The sequence below is a fragment of the Bos taurus genome, chromosome 8, assembly GCF_002263795.3.
Source record: "Bos taurus isolate L1 Dominette 01449 registration number 42190680 breed Hereford chromosome 8, ARS-UCD2.0, whole genome shotgun sequence".
Lineage (NCBI taxonomy): Eukaryota > Metazoa > Chordata > Mammalia > Artiodactyla > Bovidae > Bos > Bos taurus.
The window spans coordinates 38,284,211-38,308,831 of NC_037335.1; the positions used below are offsets into that span (position 1 = coordinate 38,284,211).

At 43.4% G+C, this 24,621-nt stretch overlaps 1 protein-coding gene across 2 annotated transcripts in view; it reads left to right on the forward strand.

Moving 5' to 3' along the window:
• The window catches only part of GLDC (glycine decarboxylase), an 88,358-nt gene extending 64,258 nt beyond the window's left edge, over positions 1-24,100 (forward strand). Inside the window, exons 18-26 of one of the 2 annotated variants that reach the window (XM_024995534.2) lie at positions 2,816-2,941; positions 4,395-4,544; positions 6,734-6,846; positions 8,153-8,294; positions 10,723-10,834; positions 17,757-17,852; positions 21,105-21,277; positions 22,648-22,728; positions 23,218-23,893. In XM_024995534.2, the coding sequence (XP_024851302.1) occupies positions 2,816-2,941; positions 4,395-4,544; positions 6,734-6,846; positions 8,153-8,294; positions 10,723-10,834; positions 17,757-17,852; positions 21,105-21,277; positions 22,648-22,728; positions 23,218-23,361 (1,137 nt within the window). In that variant the 3' untranslated portion in view covers positions 23,362-23,893. Of the gene's footprint in view, positions 1-2,815; positions 2,942-4,394; positions 4,545-6,733; positions 6,847-8,152; positions 8,295-10,722; positions 10,835-17,756; positions 17,853-21,104; positions 21,278-22,647; positions 22,729-23,217 lie in introns of both variants that reach the window. The other variant, NM_001192951.1, reaches the window with a different exon arrangement.
• Positions 24,101-24,621: the final 521 nt, after the last annotated feature.

The following is a 24,621-nucleotide window of genomic DNA, read 5'->3' on the forward strand; positions in this document are numbered from 1 at the left end:
AATTATTTAACAAACACTTATGTAAAAATTCCATGTGCCAGGCACTATCCTAAGCACTTTATAATTATTACTCATTTGTTAGTCAAATACTAATTCAGGTTTGCTGATCAGTGATTGAATTTCCTATACAAAGGGCATACATTGACCCAAACAAACTAAAAAAGCACCACCAAAACCTCCCCCAAAACCTGTATGTATTTTTCTTTTCTCAGTTGCCTGGGCAAAGTAGTGGCCTTTGGATTTTGGATTTGACCAGTGGTAAGAAATTGATTTCCCTTGCAAAGGATTTCTTCTCCTTAATCCTTCACTCATGCAGCAAGTCTTTTGAAAATGAGCTATGTTGGGTCTATGCCAGGCACACTAGGGAGTTAGAAAAACACAGAATCCACCTAAATTGGCATAAATGAACCAAAGAGAGTTAGTGTTGGCTAAAATATCAAATCTAGGTTCTGTCCTAGAACCTAGGACATTGTCCTAGAACTTAGGTATTGAAAGTCCCTTCAGTACCACAAATTTTAAAGTGAGGATCCACATAGAAAATCACAAATGTCTAACAGCAACAAATCATTGAAAAAATGACTGAGACATTTTCTTCCTGATAATCCTTATATCCCTAGACAGAGTATTAAAAAGCAGAGACAACATTTTGCCAACAAAGGTCTGTATAGTCAAAGCTATGGTTTTTCCACTAGTCATGTGCAGATGTGAGAATTGTACCATAAAGAAGACCAAGCGCTAAAGAATTGATGCTTTCAAACTGTGGTGCTGGAGAAGACTCTTGAGAGTTCCCTGGACAGCAAGGAGGTCAAATCAGTTAATCCTAAAGGAAATAAACCCTGAATATTCATTGGAAGGAATGATATTGAAGCTGAAACTCTAATACTTTGACCACCTGATGCGAAGAAGCCAACTTACTAGAAAAGACCCTGATGCTGGGAAAGATTAAGGGCAGGAGGAGAAGGGGGCAAAAGAGGATGAGATGATTGGATGGTATCACTGACTCAATGGACATAAGTTTGAGCAAATTCTGGGAGACAGTGAAAGACAGGGATGCCTGGTGTGCTGCAGTTCATGGGGTCACCATTCAAAGAAGCGCTAACTGTCCACAGAAGAAGAACAAAGTCATTTCATCTTTGCCTCTGTTGATAGTTCTCTTTGGGTCACATGCATTTTGCTTAAATAGATGGCTTTGCTGTTTTTGAGGAAACAGCTGTTAAGTTAAATTTCCCCTTCATAAGCCCATTTTTATAATGCCCATCCGTTTTTCTTCACAGGGTGACAGTATTGGTTCTGGAATTAAAAACAAAAACAGAATTGTTTTCAGGGTCGACGTTGTTTCTCCTTACCGCTGTTGGAGGGAACTGCAGGGCGCCCTTTCCTGTAGTGTGGCATCATCAGATCACACAGAGCATGTGTCTTCACCTCTGCTCACATGATTTGGGGGCAGGAAATGAAAATGATTTAAACCTGGGAATTTTAGTATTATGCCCACCAGCCATTTTCCATAAAAATTCAACACATCTTTAAGCTCTTGAAATACTCTTTCTTGATCTCTTCAACTTGAGGTGGCACCCCCTCATTCTGAGTTCCTTTGGCACCTGTGGGCACTAGACTTTTTTTTTTGTTGAGAACTTTCATTTCCCTAATTATACTGGCAACACCAAGATCCCTTTAGAAAGAGAGGAGTAGTCTCCTGACAAAGCAAGAAATGTTTCCTCCCAGCCAAGGAGTCTTATTTGACATGATGTAGTCCATGTCTCAGAGAAGGCAATGGCACCCCACTCCAGTACTCTTGCCTGGAAAATCCCATGGACGGAGGGGCCTGGTGGGCTGCAGTCCATGGGGTTGCTAAGAGTCCGACACGACTGAGTGACTTCACTTTCACTTTTCACTTTTATGCATTGGAGAAGGAAATGGCAACCCACTCCAGTGTTGTTGCCTGGAGAATCCCAGGGACGGGGAGCCTGGTGGGCTGCCGTCTACGGGGTCGCACAGAGTCGGACACGACTGAAGCGACTTAGCAGCAGCAGCAGCAGCAGCAGCAGCAGTCCCTGTCTAAAGGGTCCTTTTATTTATTTATTTAATTTTTTTGATCTGGTTGTGTTGCACAGCATGTGGGATCTTAGTTCCCCAACCAGGGATCCAACCCACATCCCCTGCATTGGAATTATGGACTCTTAAACACTGGACCACCAGAGAAGTCCCTCTAGACATTTATTTATACAGATGCCAACCTTCTCAGTGAATGCCTTGTGTGAGCACAGGGCAGAAACTGATGGGCATTTGTGCTTGGCTATTCTCATGTAAGCAGAGAATCTATTGCACAGAGTAAGCATCCAATAATGATGACATCACTGGTGTATTGTCACTGGGAGGCCTTGGGATAATGTCTACCATTATCTCTCCTGGGTCCCAGCAGAGCCAAGCAGAGCACTGGAGCTGTGATGTGTGCATTTGAGTCCTAGAGTTTAATTTCTAATCTCATGTTCTTGTAAGGTGCTTTCTACATATTATTGCTGAGGCAAGGTTAGAATAAGCCTAGGCTTGTTTTGGTGTTACTGGGATAAGGAAGGAGAGTATTAATATTCTGAAAGTCTTTCGGGAACAGTATTTGGGGATCCAGGTGTCAACTCCTCTGTTGGACACTGTTTTTCAATACAGTAATCATGAAGTTGTAGCAGATATTAAGGCACCACCGGTCAGTTTAAATAGAGTATATGACACCTATGTATTTATGCTCCAAGCATTTCGTAGGACTTTTCTGCCATTATGAACAGCCTGGTGATTTCTCTCTTTCCTTCCTTTCGTTCGTAAGGTTTGCCTCATTCCAAAATCTGCGCATGGGACCAATCCTGCAAGTGCCCACATGGCAGGCATGAGGATTCAGCCTGTGGAGGTGGATAAATACGGAAACATCGATGCAGCTCACCTCAAGGCTATGGTACTCAACTTCCGCTTACCAGATGGGGGAGGTCTGGGTTGGAAAGAAGTGGCAAGGATCAGGGATGGTTTAGGTCAACGTTATCTTCTTTTGCATCCTCATTAAAAGACTGCAGTTCTTCTCCGAATGGGTCTAGGGAAAATGGCATAAAATCAGAAAACCTAGCCATCTCTATAAGAAAAATAAAAGCAAGAGTCACATTTTTGGTCCAGAGTAAAAGTGACCATAGTTTCTTTCACCTCTTCCTTCTTTAACAAGGAGAAGGTCCTTTAAACTGAAATTCCGTCCTCTAATATGTGCGTGTGTAAGAAACTGAATGAATTATTCATGGTGGTAGTAAGACTAGTCCTTGCAGAATCTGCCTGCTTCTTCCTGCCCAATCTTCCTCTCCTTCCCCCGTGAACAAACCTATGATCCTGGAAGTCATAGGTATTCTCAATCTTTGTGTTGGGGATTAAAACAGAAATGTAGATTTTGCAGATGTTTGTGATGGTCCCAGCCATTACTTGCTGAATTTCAGGCAACATTCCATCCTCCTTCCTGCAACACCAACCCCCACTCCCAAACTCCCAACCTCCCAACCTTCAGGAAGATGTTGCCTAGCAACCGTATCTGCTTTCCACTGGTGGACTGTAGGCTGCATCTTAAGAGGAAAGGAAATCACTTGAATGGCAATGTGATTTTGTTGGGGTTATTAGGCATGGAGACTGAGAAGTTCATGTAACAACCTTCAAAAGGAAGATAAAAACAAGCATTTTTTAATCTCTCACATCCACCTCCCCACCTCCCATTGCCCCATAAAGTTTTTACCAATAAATATTCTGGGTCAAAAAGTGTAATTATTAAGTCTCTCCAATATAGGATATGATTTAAAATTTTTGTTTGTTTGTTTTGTTTTCACGTGGGCCTCTTCTCTGACTTGCTGGTCAAAAAAATAGGAACATGTCTTTCATATATGCTTGCCTTCTGTCAAAAGAAAAATGATGTTTGTTTGTTTTTTAAATCGGAGCAGAACATTCCTAGTGGGAATTCGAATCTCAATAGAATGGGAGGGAAAGTGGATAGGATGGATTTGGCAAGATGAGCATAGCAAGATGAACTATGAGAATTGACTTGTCTGGAACCAGAAAAAATCTGAAATAATTATTGAGATGATTTGAACCAAAGGAAAACCACTTTAGAGAATTCAGCCCAAAATATCCAGAAATCTTCTGAACAGTTTTTTGGTCTTGACCATGGAGACTTAGTCTAAAGGAATCTTGTTATTTCTTTAGAATGATTTATAAAGGCAGAAATGGCTATGGACCTTCTATTAGTGTCATCCTACATTGAGACAGTTTGAGAAACGAAAAGACCAAGACTTCATCTTCCTTAATCCTTTTAAAAAATGAGGAATTGGTTAAGAAAGAAACACTTCCTCTCGTTAGCTCCCTCTGCCACTTTTCTGTCTCAGGTGGATAAACACAAGGAGAACTTGGCAGCAATCATGATTACATACCCATCCACCAATGGAGTGTTTGAAGAAAACATTGGAGACGTGTGTGACCTGATCCACCTACACGGAGGCCAGGTCTACCTGGATGGGGCCAACATGAATGCTCAGGTGGGCAATGTGAGAAAATGGTTATGAAAAAAAAAATTTGTTTTGTCTTCTTGACAGTTGTCTTAAAACATGACACTGAATTCAGAACAGAGACTGACTTTCTATATTGCCAAATCAAAGTATGTACTATAATTTCACTGAGATTGCAGATCCTGGTGCAGTGGTAAAGAATATCTACCTGCCACTGCAGGAGACACGAGAGACATGGGTTCGATCCCTGGGTTGGGAAGATCCCTTGGAGTAGGAAATGGCAACCCACTCTAGTATTCTTGCCTGGAAAATTTCATGGACAGGGTGGCCTGGTAGACTACAGTCCATGGGTTCGCAAAGAGTCAGACACGACTGAGTGACTGTGCTCATGCACGGGTACGTGCACACGCGCACACACACACATACACACACTCCTCCCAAGGAGGTCATGAAGTCACAGGGGATGCTGAGGACGAAGTAAAAAGGTTGAAGGGAAGCAGGGAGTGAGCTGAATTTTCTTAGCTTATTGCAGGGGAGGGGCGGGGGGTGACCCCTCTTCCTGAGGGAATTAACACCCAAGGTTTGGCCCCTGGTGGATACTGAACTCCCGTGACCTTGGACTAGCTTCAGTTTCATCAGCGTAAAACAGCTGCACATCTCTGGCTCTGAAGGGCTGATCCTGACTACTTACTGGGCTGTGTGTGTGTAGGGGGTGGTCTGTGTGACGTTTTGCTGCTGTTGTTCAGTCGAGCAGTTGTTTCTGACTCTGCTACCCCATGGACGGCAGCATGCCAGGCCTCTCTGTCACTCAGTATCTCCTGAAGTTTTCTCAAGTTCGTGTCCATTGCATCGGTGATACCATCCAGCCATCTCATCCTCTGATGCCCTCTCTCCTTCTGCCCTCAATCTTTCCCAGCATCAGTGACTTTTCCAATGAGTCGGCTGTTAGCATCAGATGACCAAAATACTGGAGTTTCAGCTTCAGCATCAGTCCTTCCAACAAGTATTCAGTGTTGATTTCCCTTAAGATTGATTGGTTCGATCTCCTTGCTGTCTGAGGGACTCTCAGGGGTCTTCTCCAGCACCACAGTTCGAAGGCATCAGTTCTTTAACACTTCGCCTTCTTTACAGTCTGTGTGACACGTGCCTTTAAGGGAATGCTTTAGGGAGACTTTGGAGGGCAGGGACTCATCATCTTTTAAAGAGTCATATCAACTCCCTCTCCTTTTTTTTTTTTAAAACCATTTCAGACTCTTTTCACTAAAATTTTTTTTTAATTTGTTTTGTTTTCAGCCCCAGTGAGGGGCATGTGTGGTCTAACCCCAACCAGGGATTGAACCAGTGCCCCTTGCATTGGAATTATGGAGTCTTAACCACAGTCCGTGGGGTCGCTGGAGTCGGACACGACTGAGCGACTTCACTTTCACTTTTCACTTTCATTCATTGGAGAAGGAAATGGCAACCCACTCCAGTGTTCTTGCCTGGAGAATCCCAGAGACGGGGGAGCCTGGTGGGCTGCTGTCTACGGGGTCGCACAGAGTCGGACACGACTGAAGCGACTTAGCAGCAGCAGCAGCAACCACTGGACTGCTAGGGAAGTCCCAATTTCAGACTCTTTTTGTTTTTCTTTGCTTCTATCTGATCTCTTTTGAGCAGTCCAGGGATTGTCTATTGATTCAATAGCATAAATGAGTCTTGTAGTTTTTATCACATCCACAATTAGCTCAAATGCCAAAGTGGCAGGAACACCTGTTGAATGTTGTGGCTGGTACCAGGATGGTCTCAGGAAAACTGTCAGGCTCCCTCCCTCTCTCTCAGCTCAGTATTCTCTCAGATAGCCTTCCAGCCCTCTATATCCACGTGTCCTAAGGGGCCCTTCAGTAAAGTGCATGATATCCAAAGCTGGGGTACTAGACATGCTGGGGTGAAATTGCCTGTTTCAATAGCAGGGAAGGCCTATACTTCCCCTCCCCTTTCTTGGGGGTGGATAATTAGGAGTTGATGGTATATTCAGATCATACTTTAAAATCTAAATGGTCAATTGCTGTTTCCATAGAAACTGCAGGGCATGCTGCCTGTGGGATATCGGGTTTGAGCTGCCATCTAAGGACGTTTCTGTGCACATCTCCTGCCTCTCCTCTCAGGAGAGCAGGATGGCTGTCTCTCCAGAGCACCCCCAGCTCTTGACTTTTGCTTTTGGTTCTTTCCCTTTGTGACAGGTGGGACTCTGTCGTCCCGGAGACTTTGGGTCTGATGTCTCACACCTTAATCTTCACAAGACCTTCTGCATTCCCCATGGAGGTGGCGGCCCTGGCATGGGGCCCATCGGAGTGTGAGTTCTGGGCCCTGGTTTCGGGATGGCTTTGAAGACTGAGAGTTGGCCCCACACTCTGTTCTTCTCATCGAGGACTTCAGGTGTCAGGATACCTTCACATGTAGTGTGCCTTTAGGGGCTGGGTGATGAGCAGTGAATGGGGTGCTTTCAAGGAGCTTTCAAGGGGAAGCAAACAGATTTTATTAACCACAGTGTGTATGGCCACACTCAGCTCCTAGTCATGTATAGACAGAGCAGGTTTATTAACAGAGAAATGAATAGTAAGCTTTACTGGAGCATTATGAGTAAGAACTGGTATATTAGCACCTAGAAGGGTCTCTTGGACTTTAATTTAGACTTCCAAGCAGCTTTGTTTTTAAAATCAGCTTATGGTTACATCTGAGGATCTATCATATAACATGTTACATCTGAGGATCTATCATATAACATGGTGGCTAAAATTGATAACACTATTGTATAATTAAAATTTGCTAAAGGAGTAGAACTCAAATGTCCCCCTGCCAAAAAGAAATTGGATGTAATATTTTGGACACTTTACAGCCTGAATTCTTATTACATCTGAGATAAGTAGGAAGGAAACAAACCTTATTACTAGAAATAATTGGATGAAGTCAGAATAAGACTAAAGCAATATCTCGGAGCAGTTGGTAACTTTTTAAACTGAAATCAAATCATCTCATGGAAATGATGCTGAGCAACCATTTCCTGAGCATCTTCCTTTTTCCCAAAATGTGCGGAAGGGGCCAGTCTTCAGGGATATGGAGAGCCTGGCCCCCCTTGGGTTTTTCTTCTTTCCTTTTTGATTCCTGTTTTCTGTAGTAGGCAACAGGGTCGCAGTGGCTCAGCTGTGGGGGAGATGGGGCAACTGATGTTCACAGGCTGGCCTGTGATTGTCACCCTATGGGGCATCTCAGCAGCATCCTTCTATATCCCTTAGATGCCTTGGGAAAGAGTGTGGGGCCAGGGCAGGGACGGAGAGGGTGTGAGGGGCTGGGATGTCCCCACATCCTCATGAGCCCATAGCTCTGCATGATGTTCCAGGCTGCCTGTCTCTCCCCAGCTCTCCACCATGGTACTTGTTTGAGCTGCTAGGATGCTGATGGCTGGTGAGCCATGCCTCCAGCAGAGGAGAAAGGAAGGGAGACTTCCTGAACATCTGCCCCTTAGCAGGTGCCGGGTACCTTCCATGTCAGAGTTCCTTTGCTAGGAATAGAGCTTCCTGAGAGGGCCCAGGACCTGCCTGTTTGGTTAGACCAGATCTTTTTAACATCTTCTAAATTTGTATTAAAAAATATATATACAGGAAGAAGCATCTTGTTCCTTTTCTGCCTAATCATCCCATCATTTCGCTAAAACCAAGTGAAGATGCCCAGGCTTTGGGGACCGTCAGCGCAGCCCCGTGGGGCTCCAGTTGCATCTTGCCCATTTCATGGGCTTATATTAAGGTGAGGCCTGCTAATGCATGTTAGATGGTTTGGGGGAGTGATGTATGGATGGGGACCTGAGACTGCAGATTCCTTCTTAACTTAAAAATGAAGAAATCCATGATCGAGATGTGGTTCAGTGAAAATTGCTGACAACTTGAGTGGAAGAAACCATCCTAAAGAGATCAGCTAAAATTCATTTTATCTTTTCTTCATCAGGCTGTTTTCCTTTGGGTTCTCACAGTGGGTTTAACACCAGAGAAACTGACATGCCAGATATATTTTTCCAGACAGAGCTAAGTACCATGAGTCATATGGATGTGCTGGCCACGTCATTTGGTTTCCTGTAGGATTTGTACAGCCCCTCACAAGCGAAAAACAGTGCATATACTAATTATTACACTTGGTTGAGATCCTGGGATAAATTTTAGGAATACATCTCATTTCGCTTTATATTTCTTGGGAGCCTGGAGGGTAAGATGAAAATAGCAGAAATTCACTTATGTAGAGGTTTTCCCGAAGCTCTTTGCCCTTTAGGGCCTGTGGAACTATATTCTCGAAGGTAATTAGACTTTGTCATAGAACGGGCTTCCTTCTTTTGTGTTTTTCAAAAACAACAACAAAAACAAACAAACAAAAAACCCAAAACACATTAGGGTCAGAGTTTATTTTATACAGTTCGTATTCAAACTAGCCTGCCCACCTCCTGAGCTGACTAGATCGCACACTGGATAGGAACACTTCTTCAGCCGGTAATTAGAGCAGTCTTCCCCAGCTGGTTCCCCTCCTGAGAGAAAGCGAGGATCTGGTGAAATAAACCCAAACTCAGCTATGCACATCTTGCCGGATGACTCTCTGGGCTGGTTGTTATTCTTGAACAGTGTGGCATTTATGATTCTTAATGAAAACTTTCTGGGAAGCTGGGACAACAATTCTGTACCCCAGAGACTAAAACCTGCGTTTTCAAATCATACTCGAGTTGTTTTGCAAATAGCAACAAGAACAATCATCATAAAGGTCTGCTTCTTTGCAAACAGAATCTTAATTCCCAGCTTCCTTTTGGTCTCTGTGAACCTGAGTCATTTGTTATGGAATGTTATTTGGATTAGAGATGATTTTCCACATATAGAAAATAAATGCCCTAGGACTGGTTTGGCTGTGTGCCAGATACACCAGACAGACTCAGTTTAAGAATGAAATAAATATGGTAGGGTTTCAGCCACCCCTCCTACCTTGGGCTCTTTCTTTTTTCAGGCTGTTGTTACTTATTACCGAGACTCTAGAATTATCGTCTTCTCTCCTTTATACAGTTCTTCTCATATACTCCCTACCAAACTGCTAGATTTCTGCTAAGACTGTCCATCCTCTCCTGGCTTCCCTTGGCCTCTACCACTGGATGTCCCAGCCCACACAAAATCTTTAGGAGGTTCTCCCCAAAATGCACTTTCCCAGGCCCCATTCCAGAGAGAATCAATTCAGTATAGGCAGGGTGGAACTGGGGCCATAAAGTTGCTCAGACTCTGATGCACAGGTCCAGAGGCAGAAGCCAAGTCCAGGTCTTTCCCAGCAAGGATTTGAAGCTTGTGCGAGTGGTCACAGCCCACCTGGCTCTCCAGCAATGCCCAGGCTGCAGCCATGGGCCTTCCTTCCACACCTTTGTTTCTGCTATTCTCACCTAGAGTGTCTTCCCCTTTCTCTTTGTCTGTCCAAATTCTACCCATTTTCAAGTTTCTACTCAAGTTCTAATTCTCACTCTGGAAACCCTTCTTTGGCCAACCTGGCCGAGCGTGTCCTCTCCAAGGACTTTGGTATCCCTGCACTGTTATTTCATTTGTTTTACATCATTTGTGTGTTAACATACATCAAGCCTTATCATCTGAGGTGTTCTGGGAAGAAAGTAGGCAGGACAAATTGGTACAGTCTTGGTTTTAAACTCTTTGCTGGTGATGCTATCCCCATAAAATCATAGGGACTTATGAACCACCAGAAAAGGATAAGATTGAGAACCTTTCAGTTGTTAAACATAGAAGCCTGAACTATGGACACGTGAAAGACAAACCATACAAAATGGATTCAGAGGGGATTTTGGCCAAGAGCCCTCAAGATCCTGGCAATTATCAAGGCATCTCAAATTCACAATGAACAACCAAACAGAAACTCCTCAAATACAGTTCTTTTTCTTGGGTAAATAAGGCGATAGTCAGCAGTCAGTTTTTCCCTGTTCTAAGCTTTCTAACTACAATAAAAAACATAAAATTACTGTTCAAAGAGGGAAACCAGAAGTTATTTTAGGCTTAGAGAAGACTGAGAGATGTCTTAGGATATTTCACTCCCCTGCAGTCCAGAGAGTGGTGGGGAGCTGATTTCCTTTCATCTGGGGATGTCTTTGGTTAGTGTCCATTGGATCTCTGTGTTCCGTGATTGATGAGTATTTTTTCCTCTATTGCAGATGATGGGAGGCAAGGGCCTTAAACAGGCCACAGAGATTGCTATTTTGAATGCAAACTACATGGCCAAGCGATTAGAAAAGCACTACAGAGTCCTTTTCCGGGGTGCGAGAGGCAAGTATGAACTTCAGCCTATATTCACTTTGGCTTTTTTTCTTGGCCAAACCAAGTTTGACCTAGTGGATGTGACTTGCAGAAGTGGGTGGGAAACTTCTGTTTCTCAGCATATACCAGAGTAAAGCCTTGAGGTACTGGAAATAACTTCCATCTAGTAAACAGCTTAGGGATATTGGTGGGGCTCTGCCATGCACTTAGTCTCAGGACAACTCACAACAAGGACCACACCATAGAGAGACATATACGTAAATCCCATGAGCTTCTTACCTGCCCCTTGGCCATGAGGATGAGTGGAATAATTCTAGTTGGGAGAGCCTTCTGAGAGGAGCCTTTTGAGATAAGCCTTGAAAGGAAGCACAGCAGAACCCCAGTAAACAGAGATGCAGGAGCAAGCTAGAGAGAAGGGAGTTGTCTGAGTCTTGGGTGGGTTGAAGGATGGGGTAGGAGGAGAGGGAGCAGACTATAAGGCAGGAGAGGTAGCATGGGCCTTGAGGGTCTTGGAAGGCTCTGGATTCCACCCTTGGGCCAGAAAGGTTTCTGAGCAGGGGAATGACAGGATTAAGAGGATGTTAACATCATCAAGACAGTGGCAGAGGATGAGCATGCTGTTAGAAGTAGAATCAGAGGACTTATGTACTAGTTAGTTGAGAGTGAAAACCTTTTAGAGAAGCCTCTATAGCTTATCATTGGAGAAGGAAATGGCAACCCACTCCAGTGTTCTTGCCTGGAGAATCCCAGGGACAGAGGAGCCTAGTGGGCTGCCGTCTATGGGGTCACACAGAGTCGGACACAACTGAAGCGACTTAGCAGCAGCAGCAGCTATAGCTTATCATAGGGCGTCCCTGGTGGCTCAGAGGTTAAAGTGTCTGCCTGCAATGTGGGAGACCTGGGTTCAATCCCTGGGTCAGGAAGATCCCCTGGAGAAGGAAATGGCAACTCACTCTAGTATTCTTGCCTGGAGAATCCCATGGACGGAGGAGCCTGGTGGGCTACAGTCCACTGGGTTGCAAAGAGTCAGACACAACTGAGTGACTTCACTTTCACTTTCTTTAGCTTATCATGGAGGGAGGGAGACAGGGATGGAGGGACTAGGTCTCCCTGGAAGTGACGGGAGGGGCTGGCGCAGGTGGACTTGCAGAGGTGTGGCCCTGGGCACAGAGTCTGAGAGCAGACTTTTCTTTGGTAAGACCCAAGGAAACCATATTGAGAAACCAGAGCGAAACCTCTCAAGCAGATGGCTGCACGGAACAGGTGCAGGAAAAGCAGCACCTGGTGAGGGGGCACCTGCACTGAGGCAGCGTCAGGCTCCCCACGTCCCACCCCCGGCGTTTCCCTGGCACCCATCCTTCCTGCCTCTGCTCTGGCCACACCTCCTCCCTGAGGCTGCCCTTTCCTTTCCTGGTGGCGAGAACTACTCCTCTTGGCTCTTTCCACCACAAGGAGTCTCCCACTCACTCATCGTCGGCTCGCTCCTGCAGACCTTAAGCTCCTGCAGGGGGAGGCTGTGGCTGCCTCAGTCCTTGGCGTCACACAGCACACACAGTCAGCACACGTGGGTGGTCCTGCGTGACATGGAGGCACAGCTGAAGAGCAGGTGGCTGGCCTCTCAAGTCTTAAAAAGAACCCATGCCTTTCACAGTAGGAAGCCTTCTGTCACCTTTGAAAGCAGTTAGGGCCAGCAGCAAGGCAAGGGCCAGCTGGAAAGGGGCTGAGACATGGACTGAGGTCAGGAGAAGGCAGACACTTTCATGGTTTGGGGGCTTTAGTGTGAAGGGGGCAGGAGCTGCTGCAATAGGATGCAGCTTCATTATTTTTAAATAAGAGAATAAGGTGATTTCAAGCTGCCAGGGGAAAGGCTGTGAAGAGGTGAGAGTGAAGCTACTGTAGAGGGAATAATAGGAGAGGCATCAAGTCACCCTGGAGGTGGTAGGAGGGGTTGCCCTGAGAGTCAGGCGGGCAGGACCTGACAGTGGGTGTGCATCGGAGAGCAGGGACCGCTGTATGTTGAGCCTGGGGCAGAGAGGGCAGCGAGCAGTCAGTAACCAGTGTTCAGTCCCAGGGCCACAGCAGCAAGGCCCTGCTTGTCTCTTGGCCTGTGTGCATCTCCATCTGTGATCTTTAATTTAAAGACCAATCTTGCTTTGTGAATATGTATCCACAAGGGTGGTTCCAGAGTTTGAAAATAGAAAAGAACTAAATAATCAGCTCTGGTTAGCAATTCTCCCCAGAGAGGAGAAAAGAACGTTGTGGGCAATATGTCTCTAAGCAACACAATGAAATGCTTCTGAAGTGGGTATTAAAGAAGCTACAAGAGCTACTAATTAATTCAAATATAGCTCCTGTGCTGTGAGATGCATCCTGCTTCTGTATTGGCCTTCAGGATAGCAGCAGTCTTGGTTTTGTCTGGCTGTATAAGTCATGTGCATGTGCTCAACATGGAAAATTTGGACAAAGAAGTTTGAGGAAGAAAATGGAAATGACCCATGGTTTCATCAAGCAGACATAACGGCTTAATATTTTGTTGTATTTCTTCCCACCGTACTTTCAGACAATTGAGCTTGTATCTTGTTTTTTTAAACTTCATTTTATATCATGATCATTTCCCTTGTCATTAAATGTCCTTTGAAAGTGGCCATATCCATTCTATGGTATGTATCATGTGTCAGATTCTATGGGGTTCCCTCAGCACCACCACATTATTTTTAACAACGCTGCAATGAATATCTTTTACTTAGTTTTTCTTTTTAACACCCCTGATTATCTACATAAGTTAGAGTTGTAGAAGATAAATTATCTCAGGATATGAATGCATTTACGCACTTGACACGTTTGACCTTGCCTGCCCCCAGATCCTTAATTCAAACTTACATCACACTAGCAGCCTGTGAGTGACCATGGCCCCAGGGCCCAGTGAACACCAAGTGCCAGGCTGGGAACACAGGCCAAGCCCAAAAAGTTTTTGCCAATGTGATGCATGGAAATAATCTTTTTGCATTAATTTACAAGGTATAGGGTACTTTTTCCCTAGTTGTTAAATTATTTTTTATTTAATATGTCCTTGGGATTAAGTTTGACAACTTCATCAAGAAAGGATTCACGTACCATGCACATCACCCACTGAACTTCAGTGGTTTTAGTGTGTTCACAGAGTTGTGGGATGCAAACCTGAGTTCCTTGGAGCGAGAATGAATGTGGTGTGGACCGCACGGGGGGAGATGGTACTCGAGGAGAGGAGAGTGAGCAAGCTAGTACCGATCAGGCGCCTGCCGTGTGCTTGGCAGCGAGCAACTGCTTTAGGCAGAGGCTGTCCCAGGAGGCTTGTAACACAAAAAGATGGATGAAATTTCCATTTGTTTTGACATTTTATCCCAGAATGAAATAATGAATTGTATTTCTCATCCCAAGCAGAAATATATTGGTGATTACAGACTTTATTACCCAATCCCAAAGTTCATGAAACAAAACTTGTCTCGTGTTTGGTCTGGTAAACACATTCATTACACAATCAGAGGTTTGGTATTTTAGGGCCTAAAAAAGAATGATCACTGTACCTCCAGATGGCCCAAAATAGAAATGTCCTTAATAAACACTTTGTATTCCAGAGTGTCTAATGGCGATATTAGAAGACCGTTACTCATCTTAATCATATTTACCAGCTCTAAATAAGACTGGAATTATGGACGACTGTGAGGCAGTAATTTTAGTGAACTACAGGCCTTCCTCCCCCACCCATTTTTTTTTTTTTGCAGAGCGGTAAGACTTGGCGAATCTTAGCTCTCCAACCAGGGGTAGAATCCATGCCCCCTGCAGTGGTAGCATGGAGTCTTAACCATGGGACTACCAGGGAAGTTCTCAGGCTTCCCTTTATGAGCCATTTCTTTGAGAGATTTGAAAATACCAGCCTAACTTGTTGACGCTTAGGGTTTTGTGAAGCAAGGAATTTATAGGCAAGAATTAGGATGGGGAGCAGCGGTAGTATTTATTGTGCAAGGATGAGGAAAGGAATTGACTCAGGTAAACAGAGGCATTTTGAAAGGAGGAATTGAAGATGTTTACAAGTGTCTGCTTATGTGGGAGGCTAGGCTCACTGTCTGGTCTAAACAGAGTTCTTGTCAGGAACAGACCATTTTGTTAGTGTCCCAGTGTTTTCTTTATGTTTCAACTTCTTAAGTGCTTATCCCTTTCTGATCTTAGACAAATCTTAACTCTTAACAAGGAAATTCTTGTCCTTGAGGAGTTTTCCTGGTGGCCTTTATAGGCTGGTGGACATGGGCTTCAGAGGCTGCACCCTTGCATGGGTGGGAGGGTGCACTTCCCTGGCTGGGAAGTGACCTCCTGAGGCTAGGGGCCCCACCCACCTGACCTCATTCCCAGGAAAACTGGCCTCTTGATGCTGTTTGTTGTGGTCCCTGGATTGCAACTGAAAAGCATGACTGAATGTCGATTGCCCACCCAAGCTTTCTAATTAGCTAGTGAGTTCCATTTATTTCTAGGCACTCACTCTGAGGATGCAGGAAAAGTAAGTTCCAGTTTTGGGAAGTCTTATCTTTCTGTAGCACTTTCCCAGGTCATCCTCAGCCTTGTAAGATAATTCATGAGGGGTTGGGAGAGGGATGTTCCAAGCGTAGAGCCAAGCCACTTCTATTTTGCTTTTCTATCATCTCCTACTCCCATCCCTGGCTTCTTTCCTTGCTCCGTTGACTTGTTATCTTTTCAGACTCTCAGTTATAGTCATGGTTAGGCCCCGAGGAAACACCTACTCACTGAAAATTAAAACTTGCACTAATCAGTTTATACAATTTCTACTTCAGATTCCTCTGACTCACCGTATGCCATAGAAGATTTGTATATCTTTTCTCCCTAAAAACTGCAAACAAAGATGATCATCTAGGGGTCTGCTGCTGCTAAGTCGCTTCAGTCGTGTCCAACTCTGCTACCCCATAGACGGCAGCCCACCAGGCCCCGCTGTCCCTGGGATTCTCCAGGCAAGAACACTGGAGTGGGTTGCCATTTACTCCTCCAATGCATGAAAGTGAAAAGTGAACGTGAAGTCGCTCAGTCGTGTCCGACTCTTAGCGACCCCATGGACTGCAGCCTACCAGGCTCCTCCGTCCATGGGATTTTCCAGGCTGGCCCCCAACAGACATGAAGTTTAAATGTCACCCCTTTTCAGGCTCAAGTAGAGACAGACAGAAGAGAGAGACGCTGAAATCCCACTAACAGTTTCCATTTGAACATATTAGAATATGGATTTAGAAAATAACATCTGAACCTCATTTTGGAAATGGAACTCTTCCCAAACCACTTGGCTGTGGCAGGGGCCTCTGCAGATGAAGTCTTGCTTTAGCAGCGCTGGGCTGGGCTGGGCTGGGCTTGATGGGGCCTTTCAGTAACTGAACCTTTGCTTGAAAGACTGTGCTGTCTGCTGGCCAGCAAAAGAGACTCCTCCCCATCATGAGCCTGTCTCCTCCTCCCCTCCTGCCAGCTGAGTGTTCCACAGAGCAGAGCAGAGCAGTCAGCTCCATTAGCCTTTTTCTTTGAGTTGTTGTTACAATGCCAGGGTGGCTGCCAGAACCTCAGAAAAGAAGGGTTGAAGCTCAAGGCTTGGCTCCCCAGTTGCGGTAGCATAGTGGGGCATTTAGGATTCCTGAAATTAATAGTTGATGAGGAGTTAAATAATTTCACAGTTTTCCCCCTGAATATTCCAGCTGGTCATTTAAGGCACTTTTTTTTTTTTTCCCCTCTAGATTTATCTACCTCTGAATACATTTTTCTCCTTTTGAACCATACTCCTTACTATTGAATCCTCATCATTGTTAGAAAGCTTGTTTTAAAGATATGTGGTGACAGTATATTCAAAGTCTTAGGTTCTCATACTTTTATTTACAAACAAAGCTAACCCCTTCATATGTATTCATCACACAAGAAGCAGAGCAGTTCACAGATTTTGTCTTCAGGGTCTGTTAATGACTGGAGCTATTCTCCTCAGGATTGAGAAGTTATGACTTCTCCAAGTATATTTAAGTAGATTCATTGTTTGCTGAGAATCAGGATAGTGGGTTAAGAAGGAGTGCATTATTTTTTACTGAGTAGATACTTTCCTTGAAGATAATTCATCAGTTATGTAGGCCATGGCATTTGGGAAACTCCCAGGAATGTTGTTCTATTTAAGAATGCTGAGTTAGTGGTTTATTCTTGATGTTGGATGGGTGGTCAACAGCTTATAATGGGGAGATGGTGGCCTGAGCCTAGAGAAGCAAAGTGAACTGACCGCCGCAAGACTTCAGCCTCTTCAGCTCCTTGCCACTTGCGGTGTGCTGTTCAACAGCCTTATTTCTAATTCTCAGTCTGAAGCCTGAAACTGAAACCTCATAAGCCCCTTTGAAGAATCATATAAAATTGTGTCTTACACATATACATTTAGTATACATTTACCTGCCCACGGAAGAAACCATTAATTGGATATTGGTAGCAAACTTGTTGAAAAATGTATCAATGGAGTTTTAACACTAGAAATATTTTATATAAAATAAAATATATATATAAAATAAAATTTTGTATAAGGACCAGGCATGATGACATGTTAAACTGTTGCAAGTAGATTTTTGGTCTTTTGAGTAAAAGTGGTCTCATCCCCAGGGACCTTAGTAAGCCTTCCAGCTCCTGTCCTGCCTGCCACCCGCTTCCTGGTTCATGGGTGTGTAGAACACTGAGGATGGAACAAATTGACATGACATGTTAACAGTTTTTATATGTAATAAGAGCAGATGAAGGCTTTATTGTCAACTATAACTTACCAAGTACCCATTGTTCCTTGGTCCTCAATGATATGCATTAAAAAGCTGATTTATTTGTTCATTTTCTTGGGTAAAACAACAAGCTGATGTTAATCATGAATGGAAATAATTTTTCTCAACAGGATATGTGGCTCATGAATTTATTTTGGATACAAGACCCTTCAAAAAGTCTGCAAATATTGAGGCCGTGGATGTGGCCAAGAGGCTTCAAGATTATGGTGAGTGGTCTCACAGGAAAGACCCCCCTTAAGGAGAACTTGGGTTTCTGACATTTATGCAGCTGCCCATCCTGGTTATGGACCACAGACTGAATGTGTTTGCACCACAGTAAACTGATCCATAGGCTAAATGGCGAGCCGTAGACTGTGGGTAAAAAAAAAAAAAAAAACTATGGCCCTATGGCCCCACAGATTCTGTCCTTTGAAAGATATTAAATCACGTATCTTGAATCCATCAACAGCTAGGAAAGGAGTCTTTGTTGTTAACAAAATTTAAAATCCCAAAGAAAATGACTGCTGTCTTCTGTCCATGTTTCTGGTAAATTATTTGACCTATCCCACTCCAAGTAGACAGAGAGGGCCATGAAGAGGTAAGTTGCTGTGATGGTAGAGGCAGTGGAGAGCCTACAACGTGTAGGAGTATTGGATGAATGGCATTTGAGATTCATGGCCTTTGAGCCCCCTCAGCCGTGGCATAACTGTTTCAGCTGCTGCTAGAGATGAAGGAATAGGTGCACCTTGTTTTCACAGAGATGATGCAGTTTTCTTTGAAGCTTTTTTTTAAACTGTGTATTGTTAGTGGATGTTCACTCAGCACAGGCTTTATTAAAATGTTTTCTTAGTGACATTAATAACATCAAAGACTTCATTTCTCAGGAAGGCTAAGTTGGGGAGAACTTTGCCTTTTGATGAATGTGGAGTCTATCTGAATTTTAAGATGATTTGAATGACTTCTTTTAATAAGGAATGTGAAAACTTTAATAATTTTATAGTTTTACTACCATAACAGGAGTCCCACATAGTCACATAGTGACTCATTTCCTCCCATGAATGAATGATCTTATTATGCAGAGTTACCCTGATAATAAATGGGAAAACCAAAGATGGTTTTCATTAATGAAATTAGCAGTTGCTTAAGAATCTCCTCTTGACCACTCCTGTGACCTGACTTAACCTCCCGGCCAGTAACTGATTCAGGATGAGGCTTCATTTCTGGGGTGTGTGGTCTGTTTCCCACATCTGACTGCAGCAGCATTTGCAAGGAGGGAGGCGGGGGATGAGGGGTAGAAGAGAAGTGGTATTTGGAGTTACTGCCCAGTATTCCCAAATTCGGTTCTATCTACAACCTTTATATTTTGATGTTTAATAGAGTGATGGCTACACTTGCCATAGGCTCAGGATGGTCTAGGTGTCTGGCACATAGGAAGCACTCAACAATTGTGTTTAACAAGTGAGAGAATAAGTGAATGGCTCTAAAAACAAACAAACAATGAAGATGACAACACAGATTCTGGGTCTTAATCACACCTACTGAATCAGAATTCCAGGGATGAGGCACAGTGATCTGTATTTACAAGTACTTCATGGATGAATCTTATCAGGTGTGTGAGGGGCACCCTGCCAGAGGGCAGAGATTTCCAAACTTAACTTTGTTTTTTTAACTTCTTAAAATTTTTATATTGGAGTATAGTTGATTAACAGTGTTGTGATTAACCTGATTCTGAGTTTTTAAAGGCTCATACCTTGGATTTCCTGAATCAGAGTCAAAATCCAGGAATCTGTGTTTCCATGACAACTCAGATGGTTCCAGATATGAGAACCACTATTGCAGAAAATATTGGGCTGAATTTGTTCACTCGTGGAATTGAGGTTGGACTTAATGGGTAATGAGATCAGCTTGTTTAAAAAGAAGACTTTCTGATTTGGGTGACACAGTTATATGCATTTGTCAAAATTAAATGGTACTTAAAATTTGTGCAAACTATCACCAAAATATGGAAACAGATATTGAATTCAGATATGGAACTCTAGTTAATAATATGCATGCTGAAATGTTTAAGGGGGAAGGGTATAAATGACTGTAACATGCTTGAAAAATGCATCAAAACTAAGGCAAATGCTTTAGATATGTGATAGGAGTAGATGACTGTGCTTAGTCACTCAGTCATGTCTGACACTTTGTGACCCCATGGACTGTAGCCCATCAGGTGACTCTGTCCATGGGGGTTCTCCAGGCAAGAATACTGGAGTGGGTTGCCATGCCCTCCTCCAGGGGATCTTCCCAACCCAGGGATTGAACCCATCTCCCACACTGCAGGTGGATTCTTTGCCAGCTGATATGTGATAGGAATAGATGACTAGATACATGATAAAGCAAACAGAGCATCATTGTAGAAGCCATATAGGTGTACGGGTGTTCACTCTATAGTCCTTTCAACTTACCAGTATATTTGAAAAATTCTATAATAAAACGTTGAGAAGACAATCCTTTAAACAATGCAGGCATGACTCTAAAGCGCCCCATGTAATGATGCACACCAGAATTTGGGAACCATTGACCTCCAGGGCAAACTTAGTTGACAGGAATATCAACCTAGAGGCTGTTCTTCATCTTTTAAAGTTTCACAGGAAAAATTGTAAGAATTGGGGAAAAGTTCTTTTTGGCTTTTGTCCAGGAAATCTCTCTCTCAATCATATTTTGTAAATTCATCTTAGCATGTGAAAACTTTTGGAAACATAGAAATACCTTCAGCCTGTATTCAGTGTAAAGACAAAGACTTTATACATCCTGGCCAAGACTCAGTTTCCTCATCTGTAAAATAAGGACAGTAACACTCACATCAGGGTCCTTAATGCTTGTTACCTCATTATTTAGCTTTTGGTAGGCTATAATATTTTAATTTCTCTTAATTGCAAGTAATACATGAACATTATAAAAAGATTCTAGACACAAGGTAAAATAAAAACCCTCATTTTATGCCAATAATCCTGTTTAAATTTTAGTATTTATTCTTCTTCGAAACAGCTTCCCTCATAAAATATACACATATATAAAAAGTATGTATAATACACACATGCAAATATATGTGTGTGTATATATATATATATGCATATATAATATACTGTCATTTTAAAAACAAGACAATATGGTTATGTAGCCTGCCCTTTTCACTTAAATTGGGTAAATGTTCAGAGCCATTAACAAATATAAATACAAATACATGGAATGGTTGCATATTTATTGTATGGATACCCAGGAAGATTTGCCTACCCGATCCTCTGCTGTTGGATGTCATGTTACTTCCTAAGCTTTTCTTCCATAAACAGTGCTGAAGTGAATCCCTAGACATATACAATAGCAAAATTTTCAGATTGTTTTCCTTGGAATACATTTTAAGAAGGGGAGGGTCTCTTCTTCCAAACTGGGGAGGTCAAAGTTAAGTGACACAAATTCCCCCATCTCCTTGGCAGGATTTCATGCCCCCACCATGTCCTGGCCGGTGGCAGGCACTCTCATGATTGAGCCCACCGAGTCGGAAGACAAGGCGGAGCTGGACAGATTCTGCGATGCCATGATCAGCATCCGACAGGAAATTGCCGACATTGAGGAGGGCCGCATCGACCCCAGGGTCAACCCACTGAAGGTACACAGGCACTGGTACTTTATCTAAAGTATCCCAGAGAGCAGAAAGCAGTGTCTGGGTGGGGTGCTGGCAACCTCTGAACTCGACTGGAAGATGACATCCTTGCCTAGAATAAGACTGTTCTTCTGAGAGGATAAATTCATTACCTGAAAGTTTAAATCTTGAATCAACACAGCAGTGGTTACTCAAGTATAATGTGGTTATTTCTGATATGTTCTAATTTTAAATATCTATTTAGTGGGCACTTGTTGGTTTTATGTATCTGTTTGGTGCTGTTCACCCCACAAGGACCCAGTTGGCTGTCAAAGGAGGGAGCAGAGACTGATGGACTTTATAGTTAGAGAAGTCTTACCATTCTGTATCTCTGTTTGATGCTCTCTACTGAGATTATTTACCTTTTACACTCTGGATAAAGATATTCTCATATTGGAATAGTTACCTCTTAGAACAACCAGACTGGTACTTGGCCTGAATCTTTTACCATGTTTACGGCCTATATTGGAGAAAAATTTGTTAAACATTGCTTCGCCTCTTCAAAACTGTTCCTTTTATATCTGGTCAGAGCCCTAAGAGTTCTGTATTAGGTCCAGCCACTGTTAAGCTGAGGGATCGTGAACTGAAAATACCGCAAAGGCTGTGGTTGTGTCGTTACGGCTCCAAGCCAGAGAAGCAGTCTGAGATGTACAGAGGAGCTTAGTCCAGAGCTGCCCAGCTGAAGGTGAAGCACCGGGGCCAATGACCGGTGGGAAAAGGCTGGTCCCGTGCGAGTCTCCTAGGATAGTGGAGGAATCTAATATGATTTGCTCTCATCGTTTTTTTCTCTGGATACTGATGATTCTTTCAGGATTTAGACAATTTTTTTTAAAAAATGGCAATGGATGTCTAAAAAATATAATACTGAGATACAAAAGCAAGTGGAGGATAAAACACACACAGGATACTATAAGGTTTAAAAGTGTACCAAACTAAGCTCTATGCAGTTTATTAACATATACAGTAATAGTATAAAAATATGAGAATCATGACAACAAAATTCAAGATAGTGGCTGGCACTGGTGAAGAGGACCAGCAGTAAGATGGAGAGGGGATAGGCTGGCATGGTCAACTGTATCTGTAATGTTTCTTGTTTTAAAAGCTTAAGCAAACATGACAAAATGTTGATTTCTGTTGGGTGGTAAATGTGCTACTTTCTGATATTCGAAATATTTCACAATAAACATTTTCCTACCAAAATTTCCTTCCCCACAAACTGAAACAAAACCACCACCCTCCATCCGTGGGCTTTCATCAGCTCGCTGGCAGATGTGATGAGCAGAGGGAAAGGCAGGCCTCTGCTCTGACCCCTCTCCTGTCCATTGTCTCTGTCTCAGATGTCTCCACACTCCTTGACCTGCGTCACATCCTCCCACTGGGATCGGCCGTATTCCAGAGAGGTGGCAGCATTCCCGCTTGTAAGTTCTCCTCTGAAGCTGGACGGGCCAGCTGGTCCAGGTTCACGTGCGTATGAGGGGCCATCACCCACTCCAAGGGCTCCGCTCTTGCCGCCTCCTCACTATAGTGACCATATGTAGGTTACCTTTGCAGAACGACACAACATAGAAATTGGCTTTCCAAGTTCTGAGGTCAGGGTGCCAAGCACACAGTGCCAACCTGCGCACAGTGCAGGAAGACCAAATAAGGGTCTGTCTAGTGGGTCAGTGTTTTCTACCATCATCCTTTTAATTATGTGAAGGTGCTCTGCAGTCTGGCGGAGCAGGGGTGGGAGATTTGGAGGGATGGTGACGAAGGAGGCTAGATTTTAGCTTCTTATAATTTTTGAGTACTTTCTGGGCCAGTGATCTCTCAGGTGTGGGAGCAGCATTGCAGTCTCCTCCCCACCCCACCCCTCCAAGAAACTTCTCAGGATATCCCAAGTCATTTCTGTCTTTTGTCCCCTGCAGCCCTTTGTGAAACCAGAGAACAAATTCTGGCCAACCATCTCCCGGATTGATGACATCTACGGAGATCAGCACCTGGTTTGCACCTGTCCACCCATGGATGTTTATGAGTCCCCATTTTCTGAACAGAAGAGGGCCTCTTCTTAGTGTTCTCTCCCCAAGTTCAAGTGACTGACTTGATGCGCTTTGGAGCATCTCATGAGATATTTCATTTTCCACCACAGACTCAAGTAGGGGTTTTATATACTGTGTATATTCTCTCAAGGTAAATGTAAATACAGTTAGCACAGTGCGTGGAAGCTCATTGCTGGAAGATTAATTTGCTCCGGTGTCTCTGCTTTCACACACAGCAGTTGCCTTGATTGGGCCCATTTAGTTTTTTTGCATAGAAGATTCAGAGTGTGCTAGTAACTTTCACTTCAATATAGCAAGTTTGAAGATGTTATAGAGGCTATACTGCAGATCCAATAGGTATTTTTATTCCAAATAAGTCCTTGTGGACTGTGCCATCTGTGGGAAACCCCAGGGCAAATGTTTACATTTTGTATACACTGAAGAAATCTTTTTCCTCCTCCTAATTTACTCAATCTGTAATAGCATTTCTGAGTGTTTTCATTTTTCCATGTGTAGTTTTAAGTCTGCAATTAATATTCTAATAAAAGCATTCCAATTTGAAGAATGCCTTTTTGATCCAATTTTCAGCATTAACTCCCTCATAACCCTACGCTCAGAGGGATTTGCAGGGTAATGAGATGATCCAGCCCAGTAGAACTGTTGCATTATCAGTTGTGTCTTTGGCTAAAGAACCCATTTGTATGTCTTAGCAGTGATTGCCACTTTAGCCCTGTTAAAATTGTGTTTGGCTGCATATACCTGAAAAGCAAACACAGCAGTTTAATCAAATAATTTATTTTTTCTCATGTAACAGTAAGTCCAGAGGTAGTAAGTCAAGAGCTAGTCTTCAGTCTTTCTATTCTGCCTCCTTTGCATATAGTCTTCATCCTCATGGTCCTAGGATGGCTGCTGTGTACCCAGGCATCAGATACCCAGTTCTAGGTAGGGAAAAGGAAGAGAAACGAAAGACAGAGTCTATCCAAGTTGGCTTCTTCTGGAATGTTTTTCCAGAGGTTCCACCCAATAACTTCTGCACTTTTACTGGCCAGGCTTGGTTCAAGTCACCACTCTGAGCTTCAAGGGGATATGCCCAGGTCTTTCACCTGGGCATGTTACTACCCCTAAGAAAATCAGAAGTTTGTTAACTGAAGAAAAGAAGGAGTTTCAGGTAGGCAACTAGCTTGCCTGTCACAAATAACTTTCCTATGGAAATAGCAAATTCTTTGGATGTTGTTCTCCAATTGTTCCTGAGTATCTGCTTTAATTCTGACTACTTGGTTCCTTATTACTCAA